The sequence below is a fragment of the Mobula birostris genome, chromosome 2, assembly GCF_030028105.1.
Source record: "Mobula birostris isolate sMobBir1 chromosome 2, sMobBir1.hap1, whole genome shotgun sequence".
Lineage (NCBI taxonomy): Eukaryota > Metazoa > Chordata > Chondrichthyes > Myliobatiformes > Myliobatidae > Mobula > Mobula birostris.
This window is the reverse complement of record NC_092371.1, coordinates 7029848-7043305: the sequence shown is the minus strand read 5'-3', so window position 1 is coordinate 7043305 and position 13458 is coordinate 7029848. Positions and strand designations below refer to the sequence as shown.

Sequence of the window (13458 nt, the reverse complement as noted above, 5' to 3'; positions counted from 1 at the left end):
CTTCTACATTCTCTCCAAGGCCTTCACTTCCTTCTTATAACAAGGCTACCAGAATTGAATGCAATACTCTAGATGCAGCCTAACTAGAGTTTCATAAGGATGCAACATAACTTCCTGACTCTTGAAGTTAGTGCCTCAACTAATGAATGCAAGTGTACCATACACCCTCTTATCTGTGTCTGAACTTCTGCCACTGCTGTCAAGGAGCTATGGACTTGGGCCCCAAGTACATGAACCATGTTAAGGGTCCTGCCATTAACTGTGTACTGTCTCTTTACATTTAACTTCCAAAGTGCAACACCTCACACTTGGTCAGATTAAACCACATCTGTCATTCCTCCAGAACAGAACACTGAAGTAACACGAGGATTGTTTGGATTCAGCTTTGAGGAAATACCAGGGACTACCAATGTCAGACGAGGAACAAATACAGATTCAGATTTATTTAGCTTCCAGGATGCTGCAAGTTTGCGGCGCTGGAAGCTCATGGCAGGGAGAGTTTCTTCCTTCTACCGTCTGCGAGAGATGTTTGGGCTATCGGGACTTTTGAGACTTTTTTTTTTACCATGCCCATGGTCTGATCTTATCAAATTATGGTATTGCTTTGCACTGTTGTCACTATATGTTATAATTATGTGGTTTTGTCAGTTTTAGTCTTGGTCTGTCTTGTGTTTCTGTGATATCATACCGGAGGAACATTGTATCACTTTTTAATGCATGCATTTCTAAATGACAATAAACGAGGACTGAGTGTCCTCATAATCTATTCTAATCTACAAACGTAATTTATCACAGGAACATCTGAACATGCAGTGAAATGTGGCGTTTGCATTAACAACCAACAAATCCAGGGAAGGATGTGCTGGGAGTGGGTGGGTGGGGGCAGCCCACAAGTGTTGTCACATTCTAATGCCAACATAGCATACCCACAGTACTCCAGAGAACAAAACAAGGCTACCCTCTCAAGTGGGAGCAAGAAGACCTCAAGGTTACTGCTGGAAGAAGGGCAGGTTCAGGAACAGCTACTTGCTGAGGACCGTCATCTGCATCTAGATTCAACATCTCAGAAGATCTATCCTGGGCCCAACATATTGATGCAGTTACAAAGAAGGCACAAAATCTGATGTATTTCATTAGGAATTTGAGGAGAATTGGTAAGTCATCAAAGACACTCGCAAATTTCACAAGATGTACTGTGGAGAGCATTCTAACTGGTTGCATCACCATCTGGTTTGGAGGGGCCACTGCACAAGACTGGAAAAAGCTGTAGAAAGTTGCAAACTCAGCCAACTCCATCATGGGCACTAGCCTCCCCAGCATCCAATACATCTTCAAAAGGCAATGCCTCAAAAAGGCGGCATCCATCATTACAGACCCCCATCATGCAGGGCATGCCTTCTCCTCATTGCAAGGAGGAAGTGGTCAGCACAACCTGTACAGTTCAGGCAGACCCAGGTTCAATTCCTGCTGCTGTCTGTAAGGAGTTTGTACATTCTCCCCATGACCGCGTGGGTTTCCGGTTTCCTCCCACAGTCTAGAGACGTACCGGTTAGTAGGTTAATCGATCATTGTAAATTGCCCTGTGATTAGCCTAGGATTAAATCGGGAGATTGCTGGGTGGCATGGCTCAAAGGGCCAGAAGGGCGTATTCTATGTTCAGCTCTTATTCTTAATAAATAATTTCTGAAATAAAAGATCTCTACATGGAGTTGTGTCTGTGACAATAAGCATCTACACAACTGTATTAAAATTCTATGAAGTTCAGTGAATTACCTTCCTCCTCCTGATTGCTCCTTTAGCTCCTGGCACAGCTTCACAGACCACTCCTATAGCTTCCCTGTGTGAAAGAAACGGCAAGGTAGAAGCTTGCAGATGACGCAAAGGCAGGTAGCATTGTGGATATAGAAGGTTGTTGTAAATTACAATGGGACACTGACAGGATGCAGAGCTGGGCTGAGAAGTAGCAGGTGGAGTTCGTTCTGTGAAGTGATTCATTTTGGAAGGTTGAACTTGAAGGCAGAGTACAAGGTTAGTGGCAGGACTGTCAGCAGTGTGGAGGGACAGAAGGATCTTGAGGAGCAGGAGATCCCTCAAAATTGCTGCTTAAGTTGATAGGATTGCTAAGAAGGTGTATGGTTGGCCTTCACTAGTTGGGAGATTGAGGTTAGGAGCTGCAAGGTAATGTTGCAGCTGTGTAAGAATTCTGGTCAGACCACAGTTTAAGTACTGTGCTCAGCTCTGCTCACTTCATTATAGAAAGGATATGGAAGCTTTAGAGAGGATGCAGAGGAGATTTACCAGTATGCTGGTCTGGATTTAAGAACATGCCTTATGAGGATAGGTCGAGTGAGCTACGGCTTTTCTCTTTGGAGCAAAGGAGGATGAGAGGTGTCTTGATGGAGGTACTGTATATAAGAGGTGTAGATAGAATGGATAGCCTGCATCCTTTCCCAAGGGTGTTAATGGTCAGATCAAGATGACATACTTTTAAGTAGTGAGGTATGTTATCCTACAGAGAGAGAGATGGGTGTGTGAAACATGCTTCCAGGGATGGAAGTAGAGGCACATATATTAGGGACATGTAAGAGATTCTTAAATAGACACATGGATGAAACAAAGATGGAGGACTATGTGGGAGGGAAGCGTTAGATCAACGTTAGAAAGGCCTGTACTGTGCATTACAGATTCCAAGCTCTGTCTCGGGGGAGGAATTCTTCTTCACGATCCCTTGACACCTCTCCACCAATGCACTCCTTCCTTCCACAGAAACGTTCCACTGACCATCTTTGGGAAATGAGCTAGTTATAGGCTGGAGGGGGTGAATGGGCTGCTTGGTTTCCACCATGCCAGCTGCATTTTGAGGTCCGGGGGCAGAGGGAGCAAGGATTTCTTATAAGGGGCATAGGGAAGGTAGACAGTAGGAATCTCTTCCCCATAGCAGAGGGGTCTAACATGGGAGCAGTTAGGATAAGGTGTTAGAGGGGATGCAAGGAAGAATTTTTTTGTCTCACAGAGATGGGAACACTGCGGAACGTCCTGCAAGCTTGATTGTTACGTAGAACCAGTGGTGGAATGGGCAGAGCTGTTTCACAGCACCGGAGACTCAAGTTCCTAACTTTTGGCACTGTGTATGGTGCACATACCATATGGGTGTGGGTGTGTGTGTGTTTTCTCTCTATGGGTCACCCCAGCAAATTAACCAGAAGTCCAAGACAGTGAATGTTTTGACTCATAAGAGTTCTGCAGCATGGAAACAGGCCCTTCCGTCCATGCCGGCCATTGTACTTATCAATAATCAATCCCATGTACTAGAAATTGAGCTCGTTGTCCATGGCCTTCTGTACCATGGTGATTCATAAATATTGTGATTGTCTTTGTCTCCACCATCCCCTCAGGTATTGATACAGATTTAATCTTTGGAATTTTGTCTCACCTTGTGACCTGGGTCCTGGTGTTGAAGTCTAGCGCTCTCATAGACTGGAGTACCTCCACACAGCCCATGTACTGAAAGTCAAACACAGGCAATGAATGACACACCCATCTCCCAACACATTGAGCAGATCTTGAGAATGCAATCAATCCCCGGTGGACCAGACTCATGCTGGGATCTTGGGTCACAGTAAAACAGGACAATGCTCTGCCTCGCCTCTTAGCATTGGAATGCTTATCATTGTCACATGTACCAAGATATGGTGAAAAGCTGATCTTGCATACCTTTTATACAGATCAGATCAAATCATTACACAGTGAACTGAGGTAAGACAATAATGCTGAATAAAATGTAAAAGGTACCAAATGAGATAAAAGTACATAAAAGCACCTAAACGATAAAGTGCAAGATCATTACGAAGTAGATTGGGGGACCAAGAGTCCATCTTATCACATAAGTGCTCCATTCAAGCCTCAAGCCTGGTGGTACCTGCTTTCAGGTTTTTTTTATCTTCTGCCCACTGGTAGAGGGGAGAAGAGAGAATGTTTTGGGCGGGTGGGTCTCTCATTAAACTGGCTGCTTAACTGAGGCAGCAAGAATTGTAAACAGAGTGCATGATGTACTGAGCTGTGTCCACAACTGCAGTTTCTTGCAGTCACGTGAAGAGCAGTTACCATACCAAGCCATGAAGCATCCAGACAGAATACTTTCTATGGTGCATCAATAAAAAATGGTGAGGGTTGAGGGGGACATGTCAAATTTCTATAGCCTCCTGAGGAAATAGAGGGGTCAGTGAGCCATGATGTGAATGTGGTTGGACCACGGCAGGCTATTTGTGATGCTGACACCTAGGAACTTGAAGTTCTCAACCTGTAACGCCACACAGACAGCACCCTCAAACAGCAACTATCAAGCGTCAATGCTAGTCTTATCCTATCCCGTTTTATTCTGCCCAGATGCTCATCAATTGAAAGGTGACTTGATAGAGGTGTACAAGATGATAAGAGGCATAGATAGAGTGGACTGCCAGTGACTTTTTCCCAGGGTGGAAATGGTTAATACAAGGGAGCATAATTTTACAGCGACTGGAGGAAAATATAGGAGGATGCCAGAGGTAAATGTTTTACAGAGAGAGTGGTGGGTGCGTGGAACGTGCTGCCAAAGGTGGTGGTAGAGGCAGATACATTGGGACATTTAAGAGACTCCTAAACAGACACATGGACAACAGAAAAATTGAGGTTTATGTGGGGACGGAAGGGTTAGATTGATCTTAGAGCAGGTTAAAAGATTAAAATATCTTAGGCCGAAGGGCCTGTATGGTGTGATAATGTTCCATGTCCCCAGATTCCATCCCTCACCATACATTGAGGTCAATTCATAACAAGAGCCTGCAGATGCTAGGATGTGAAACAACAGACTGCAGGAGGAACTGAGCGGGCCAGTCAGTGCAGTGTGAGGGACAGGACCGCTGCATCAGCACTGAGAGTGGCCAGTGTAAAGCAGAAAGCGGGTGTGGTGGGACAAGGGCTCCAAGGCGACAGGTGCATCAGGGAGGAAAGATGACAAGCAGATTGTCACCATTCACCAACAAATGGGAAACATCTTCATGCTCAGTAAAATGAAAAAATCAGATTTTCCTCTTCCGATGGATATCAGGACGGGATTGTTCTATATCGCCCTCTGTATCAGTGAGTGTTTCCACCTGGGTTGGGGGGGGGAGGGAAAACCAGACAGGGCTCTTGCTCCCCACCCCTAGGTTGGAGAGAGAGAAGGGAAGGAGACTTGCAGATTACAGAAACGCTTGTGGGGGAAGAGTGGGAAATAAGCAAAGTTTCCTGATGTCACCATCACCTTTCCAGTGATGAATGAGAGTCAGAATGTGTGAGTGGGTAAGGGTGTGAGAGGGTGAGGGTGAGGGTGAGGGAGAGAGAGACAGACAGACAGACAGGGGGGAGGTGAAGGGGAGAAAGGTGGAGGGGTAGAGTGGGAGTGGTAGAGGGGGAAGGGGGAGTGGTAGGTGGGGAAGAGGGGGAGGGGGATGGGGAGGGAGAGGGAGTGGGATGGAGGGGGAGGGGGAAAGGGGGAGGGGGGGAAGAGGGAGAAGGTTCCAATGACCCTCTGGGTTTGAATCAGTGAGAATGGAGGCTGCCAGCCTCTCTTGGAGTTAAAGGACTGTGTGCGTGCATGGATGGGAGGGAGGAACAGGGCTTGATTTGCTCATTTTTTGTTGCTTGTTGTGTTCTGTGTTTTTCTGTCAAGTATTGTCAGCATGCTAAGTTGGTGCCGGAGTGTGTGTCTATACTTGTGGGCTGCTCCCAGCACACCTACCAGTGTGTTGGCCGTTAATACAAATGACACATTTCACTATGTTTCAATGTACACGTGACAAATAAACTTGAGTCTTACCAGGTAAGGGAGGTGAAGCTGGGAGAGAGACATTTAGACAGACACTTTAATTGGCTTGATATAGAATGATATAGTCTGTGTGCTGGGAGATGGAACTAGGTCTAAAAACAGGTAAGCATGGATTACATTGGCTGAAGGTCCTTTTTCTATTCTGTAGTGATCCATGTCTCTATGCTCAGTGGCCACTTTATTACCTATCCTGCTGCTGTAGCCCATTCAGTTCAAGGTTCAATGTGTCGTGCATTCAGGGATGCTTTTCTGCACACTACTGTCGTAATCCGTGGTTATTTGAGTTACTCTCACCTTCCTGTCAACTCAAACCACTCTGACCTCTCTCATTAACAACATGTTTTCAACCACAGAACTGACGCTCACTGGATGCTTTTTGTTGATCCCACCATTCTCTCGAACCTCTAGACACCGTTGTACATGAAAATCCAAGGAGATCGGCAGTTTCTGAGATACTCAAACCACCCCATCTGGCACCAACAATCATTCCACTGTCAAAGTCACTTAGATCATATTTCTTCCCCATTCTGATGTTTTGTCTGAACAACAACACCTGAACCACTTGATCATGCCTGCATGTTTTAATGCACTGAGTTGCTACCACTTGCTTGGCTGATTATATATTTGCATTAACGATGTGTGCAGGGGTACCTAATAAACTGGCCACTGAGTGCATGATGAATTGATGGTATTGGTGAGCTGTGCTACTGCCTGTTGGAGTCTCACAACACCTCAGGAAAGTTAACAGGGTGGATGTGAAGAAAGTGTTTCTCCTATGGGTGGAATCTAGAACAGGGCCATTATTTCAGAATAAGACACGGATAGGAAAGGTTTAGTAGGATATCAGCCAAATGGATCTGGCTCTAGTTGGTATCGTAGGTCAGCCTGTATGAGTTGAGCAAAAGAGTCTGTTTCTGTGCTGTAGAACTCTAACGTGGGCAATTGGGATGGGCGTAGATGGACAAAAAGAATCAGCAAGGACCTGTTTCTATGCTATTCCTGGGAGCAATGACAGCCAGGACTTCATGGAATATCTCAGGGAAGTGACATTCCCAACTGAAGGGAAAAAGACTTATCTTCCTACTGAGCCAGCCAAGTCCCTCACTGGAATACCTTGGAGTGCTTTATGGTCTTTGCATAATTGAGCAAATTTATGAGGAGCGCTGCCACAAAAAAGCAGCGTCCACTATTCACCAGGCTCTTAAACCAGCGTGGACAACTTCATTCAATTCAACACTCAGCTGATTCCACAACCTATGGACTCAATTTCAAGGACTCATGTTCTCAGTTTTATTTACTTATTTGTTTATTTTTTTATTTGCATAATTTGTCTTTTTTTGCACGTTGGTTGTTTGTCAGCTTTTTTCTATTGTTTTTAATAATTTCTATTTTAATTCTTCATTTTTTGTAAATGCCTGCGAGAAAATGAACCTCAAGGTATTACAATGGATTCTGGTTAATTGGGACACATCAGGGCCAGTACATTTTGGCTCAATTAAGGAGCTGCTCCAATTAGTCGAAGTTTCATGGAAATAGTTAAAAAGGTATAAAAAGGCAAATTATTATTTAACCAAGTAACAATTTATGTATTTAAGTGAAATACAGAACAAACCAGAACATTACTAATACGATAGGACTCTATAACTCTGTACTAGTTCCTAATAAACCGGGATCAATAAAGTATGACTATGACTAATAGTTACCGGCAGAAGTAATCATCTGCCACGTTCTTTTGATGGACTGGAAATGAACAAAATCACCACAGACACCTAGTGCAGATAATGGACTGCCTTCGTACAATGTTATCAATAATTGCATTATCTAAATCTTCATTTTCATTGTAATATTCAATACAATTGTCAATAACCTTCAAATTCTCTGCAGTCCTAACTTGTTGAAACAATGAAATCTTTTCATTTTACTCCTGGCCGTTTCTAGCACCTCCAAGCTTGAATGCTTGAAGCCATGTGAGCAAAACAGTTCTTAATATTTTTGCTTATTACTGCTTATCTTTCACTATCAGTGACAAAAAAAATACTGCTTTTTGAACACAAATGCATGCAACTGATGTCAGTTAAAAACTGTTCACTCTAAGCACGGCATAGAGTCTAACAGCCATGTATGTGCACACAACTGACGCTAGTTAGAAACTTCAGCAACAGTCTCCTATCCCAATTAAGCAGCAGTGTCTCAAATAAACTAAGGGAATCCCAGTTATTTTCTTGATTAGTCTTTGTTCTTTAAGGGCTATCTGATAGCTCAATTAACCAGAATCCACTGCATATGGTATATCACTGCCTGGTATGGGAACCGCATAAGCCTTGATCACTGGGCACTGCAGAGAGTGGTACGGACAGCCCAGCGCATCTGTGGATATGAAGTTCCTTCCATTGAGGACATTTATAGCAGCAGGTGCAGAAAGAAGGCCTGGAAGATTATCAGGGATACTAGCAACCCCAACCATAAACTACTTCAGCTGCTTCCATCTAGCAAACGCTACTGTAGCGTTAAAGCCAGGATCAACAGGCTACGGGACAGCTTCTTTCCACAAGCCATTAGACTTTTAAATTCACTTGTCTGTACATTGCAATGGAGTCATAATGCAAAGATTTTTACTCCCTCACATTGTGGGATGGATATAGGATTTAATTAAATTCTAATTCTGATTCACCTATGCACTTTAATAATAAATTTACTTTGAACTCTGAATAACAGTGAGCTGCAACTCTAGCTTGAGTTTGTGAAATGACAAGTGCTAATCTTCACACAGCAAGATCCCACAGAATGCCTCATGATAATGACCAGGACTGGCCCAGGGCTAATAGTCCAAGGTCGGGCATGGACTTGACAGGCTGAAATGCCTGTTTCAACACACTGTAACCTCTTGTGAGAGGCTGTAGCTGAGACACCAGAGTGTACCCTTATGCATCGCCTCAGGTGAAAAGACTGACAACTGAAGTACGCAGAGATAAAGGGAGGGCTGGTGTTAACACCCATCAGTCCTTTCTTCCCACAGCACTTCAGGAGCTCGTGGTACCTCAGCTTGTGAACTTGACAGAGTTTTATTGAAGATAAAGGTCTCTGGGGGTTGGTGGCAGGACCAGCCCTGAGCTTAATGACTCATTATGGTACTGCGCACACTGCAAACCCTGTGGCTGCGAAGCCACACAAGCCACAGGCTGCTTTAAAATACTAAGAGAGATGATACCTTCTGGACTTGATCTATCTCAGTGTGCCGGTTTATCTCAGCTTCCTGTGCTACTTCCAGAAAGGTCAAACCACGACGATGGCGATGATCAACACACCCACACAAAAGGTCTGGCATGGGCCAGGTGAAGGGGCACTGCTGTCTGTTCACACCGGCTGCCCAACACAGCAGTAATAAGCAGAGCACCTCGAGGCTGAGGAAACACAATGCTCACCAACATCAGGAGCATTGGAGTGGCCAGCATGCATTAGGGAAGGAGTGTGAGGAGCGTGTTGTACAGTTAAAGACTCTGAAATTACTTATAGTGGGAGTTAACAATTGCAACTGCTTCCTAGCAGTACTGTACCCTGGTGTTATACAGTAAACGACCCCTCCCCACAGTTACTGTATCCCAGTGTTACACAGTAACAGACCCGTCCCCACTGCTACTATACCCCAGTGGTATACAGTGACAGACCCATCCCTACCGGTACCGTACCCCAGTGTTATACACCGACAGACCCGTCCCTACCGGTACCGTACTCCAGTGTTATACAGTGACAGACCCGTCCCCACCAGTACCGTACCCCAGTGTTATACACCGACAGACCTGTCCCTACCGGTACCGTACCCCAGCATTATACACTGACAGACCCGTCCCCACCGGTACCGTACCCCAGTGTTATACACTGACAGACCCGTCCCCACCGGTACCGTACCCCACTATTATACACTGACAGACCCGTCCCCACCGGTACCGTACCCCAGTGTTATACAGTGACAGACCCATCCCCACCGGTACCGTACCCCACTATTATACACTGACAGACCCGTCCCCACCGGTACCGTACCCCACTATTATACACTGACAGACCCGTCCCCACTGGTACCGTACCCCAGTGTTATACACTGACAGACCCGTCCCCACCAGTACCGTACCCCAGTGTTATACAGTGACAGACCCATCCTCTCCAGAGCAACACACACAAAATCCTGGAGGACTCAGCAGGTCAGGCAGCATCTATGGAAACAACTGATGTTTTGGGCAAACATCTCTCATCAGGATTGGAAAGGAAGGGAGAAGATTCCAGAATAGGGTGGTGGGGGAGGGAAAGTAAGGAGTATAAGCTAGATGAGGGAAGGGAGAGGGAAAAAAAAATACAGGAGGTTGCTAAAATCGATGTTCATGCCATCAGGTTGGAGGCTACCTAGATGGAATATAAGGTGCGCCTCCACCCTGAGAGTGGTTTCATCATGGTAGAAGAGGGGGCCGTGGACTGACATTTTGGAACGGGAATGAGGATAGAAATTAAAATGGTTGGTCACAGGAAAATTCCATTTTTAGCAGGTGGAGCAGAGGTGCTTGACAAAGTGGTCCCCCAATTTACGCTGGGTCTCACCAATGAAGAGGAGGTCACGTCGGAAGTACCAGATACAATAGATGACCCCAACAGATTTGCAGGTGAAGTGTTGCCTCACCTGGAAGGACCGTTTGGGGCCTTGAATGGAGGTGAGGGAGGAGGTGAATCTGTCCGTCCCACTAGTACTGTACCCACGTTATACAATGACAGACCCATCACAGCAGTACTGTAACCCAGTGTTATACACTGACAGACCTATCTTCACCAAATTTCAAAGTAAATTTATTATCAAAGTATGTATATGTCACCATATACTAACCCGAGATTCATTTTCTTGCAGGCATTCACAGAACAAAGAATAGAATCAATGAAAAACTACACACAAGCATTGACTGACAAGCAACCTATGTGTAAAAGGAAACCATCCCAATATAGACTAGTAGTGTACCCGTGTTATACTGTGACAGACGTACCCCAGCAGTATTATACCTTGGTGTTATACAGTGACAGACCCTACCAATACTGTAACTCAGTGTTATTCAGTGACAGACTCATCTTTACCAGTACATTACCCTATGACATATTGTCCAGTTCTGAATGTTTCAGGTCAAGGTTCCCATCTCTTGTCCCACACTGCGGGAGACACAACCTCTTCCCCATTTTTACTGATGCACTATAGAAAGTTTTCTGTCTCCATGCATCATGGCTTGGTAGGTCAACTCTCTGCATGTGACTGCAGCAAAGTGCAGAGAGTTGTGGACACAGCTCAGCACATCAACAGGAACCAGCCTCCCCTCCATAGACTTCTACTCTTCTTGCTAACCTCATGAAAATAGTCAACATTATCAAAGACCTCCAGACATTCTCTCTTCTTTCCCCTCCCATTGGGCAGAAGATACAAAACCTGTAAGTGCATAACGCCAGCCTCAAGCTTCCGGCCCACCGTTATCAGATTCTCAAATGGACCACTTGAATGCAAAGATGGATCCTTGGCCTCAGAATCTTGCACTTTATCGTTTACCTACAAAGCACTTTTTCTGTAGCGTTTACATTTTATTCTGCATTATTGTAGTTTTACTATCTTGTACCTCAATGCACATGTAATGACCTGATCCGTATGAACAGTATGCAAGATAAACTTTTTGCTGTACGGTGGTACATGTAGCAATAATAAACCAAAACCAATTTTAGCCTTGCAACCACTCCCTGGCCTTCCCTCCCCCACCCCCCACCACGTTCTTGAATCCTTTGGGTTGACAAACATCTCTCAATCCCAGATGTGAAGGTAAAAATGCATCTGGCAGCATTTTCTATTTGCATAAGAATTTAATTCCAAATTTATCTCACTCTATGTACATGGTAGTGTTTGCAAACTTCACTAAATCAAACCTAGGCTTTAATTTTAGATTTTGATCCCTGTCCTGGTTTCTCTCTCCAGCACCACACATTGCACTCAGTGGCCACTGAGTATAAGCCCATGGTCTTCTACTGTCACCTTCCTGTCAGAATGAACCAGTCTGGCCATCCTCCTCTGACCTCCGTCATTAACAAGGCTTTTTCACCCACAGAACTGCTACTCACTGGATACTTCTGTTTTTTGCACCATTCTCTGTAAACTCTAGAGACTGTTGTGTGTGAAAATCTCAGGAGATAAGCAGTTTCTGAGATACTCAAACCACCCCATCTGGCACCAACAATCATTCCATGGTCAAGTCACTTAGATCACATTTCTTCCCCATTATGATGTCTGGTGTGAACAACAACTGATGCCCGTGACCATGTCTGCATACTTTAATACATTGAGTTGTTGCCACATGATTGGCTGATTAGATATTTGCATTAATGAGCAAGAAAACAGGTGTACCTAATAAAGTGGCCACTGAGTGTACACTGCAATCGGAAATTACAATAGAGGCCTTTCAGACCATCAAATCCGTACCAGCTTCCAGCTGTTTCATTTCCTCCTCCTTTTTTTTTGTATCTTACTTTCACTCACAGGCACCTCAGTTTCCCCTTTGATCTTTCTGCCATTGCCCGATGCTGAGGGGTAACTTACTGCAGCAGGAGAACCTGTTATTGGGATGTGGGAGAAAACTCACCCAAAATCAATGGCTGGAGAGAAACTCTCAAGGGAAACCCACACCTTAAACATTGCAGGAAATGGAGACATGTAGCTATATAGTAGAGAAACAAACCTGTCCATCTTAACTACCTAAAATATCCCAATTTAAGAGACAAAACAGCAGATGTGCCCTTCAGCCCATCAAGACAATCAACCACCCATTTACACCAGTTATATTATATCATATTGTTGGGATGTAGGAGGAAATCAGAGCACCCAGAGGAAACCCATATGGTCAAACTCCACATACACGCACACACTCTGCCAGAAGTTGAGATCAAACCCAGATCTCCCGAGCTGTGAGGCAGTGGCTCACTGCCCTGTAGTTTGGGTTAATTTTCTTCATAATTTAATGAATCAATGACCTCCCTGGATCTGGTAAATGTCTGCTGCTCTCTCTCCAAAGCCAATACTCCCTCCTAAGGTGCAGCAACAGGAACTGCTCCAAGTTCAGTGCCTGGACTATTTGCTGGCTGCAGCTGCAAGTACAGCAGGTCCAACACGCTGCTCCAGTGAACAAAGGGGAAACAGGAGCAGCAGTAGACTACTCAGCCTCTCTAGCCTGCCCTGCCATTCTATATAATCATGACTAATCTGCCCCAGGCCCCATCACTTCCCCATGCCAGTTCCTCATTGCTCTCAAACACCACCCTCAACCATATTTATTATGTTTTCTACCACAAGTCTATTTCCGTTTCATCTAAGGAACACCACCGCAGAATCCAAAAAACAGCTTCTGGAAGATGGTGATAATATTTCTTTTTAGCCTCTTGCAACATAGTTAGCAAAGTGACTTGCTGCTGCTATCACACAGAGCTGGCTCATAATGAGCAGGTTAACTGTTTGGAAATACAAAAAAAGTCAGAAGATGCAGCCCAGTTTATAGCTCCTTTCACAGCTAAAGGGCTTCTCAAAGTGTTTTACAGCCAATTTCAATTGTTTG

General features: G+C 44.8%; 1 protein-coding gene across 10 annotated transcripts in view; it reads right to left on the bottom strand.

The window, feature by feature from the left end:
- The window catches only part of shc1 (SHC (Src homology 2 domain containing) transforming protein 1), a 121713-nt gene that overhangs the window by 33612 nt on the left and 74643 nt on the right, over positions 1-13458 (bottom strand). For all 10 annotated transcript variants that reach the window (XM_072281861.1, XM_072281869.1, XM_072281826.1 and 7 more), the window contains 2 exons: positions 3434-3504; positions 1774-1837 (listed from right to left, as the gene is read on the bottom strand). In XM_072281861.1, the coding sequence (XP_072137962.1) occupies positions 1774-1837; positions 3434-3504 (135 nt within the window). The remainder of the gene's footprint in view (positions 1-1773; positions 1838-3433; positions 3505-13458) is intronic.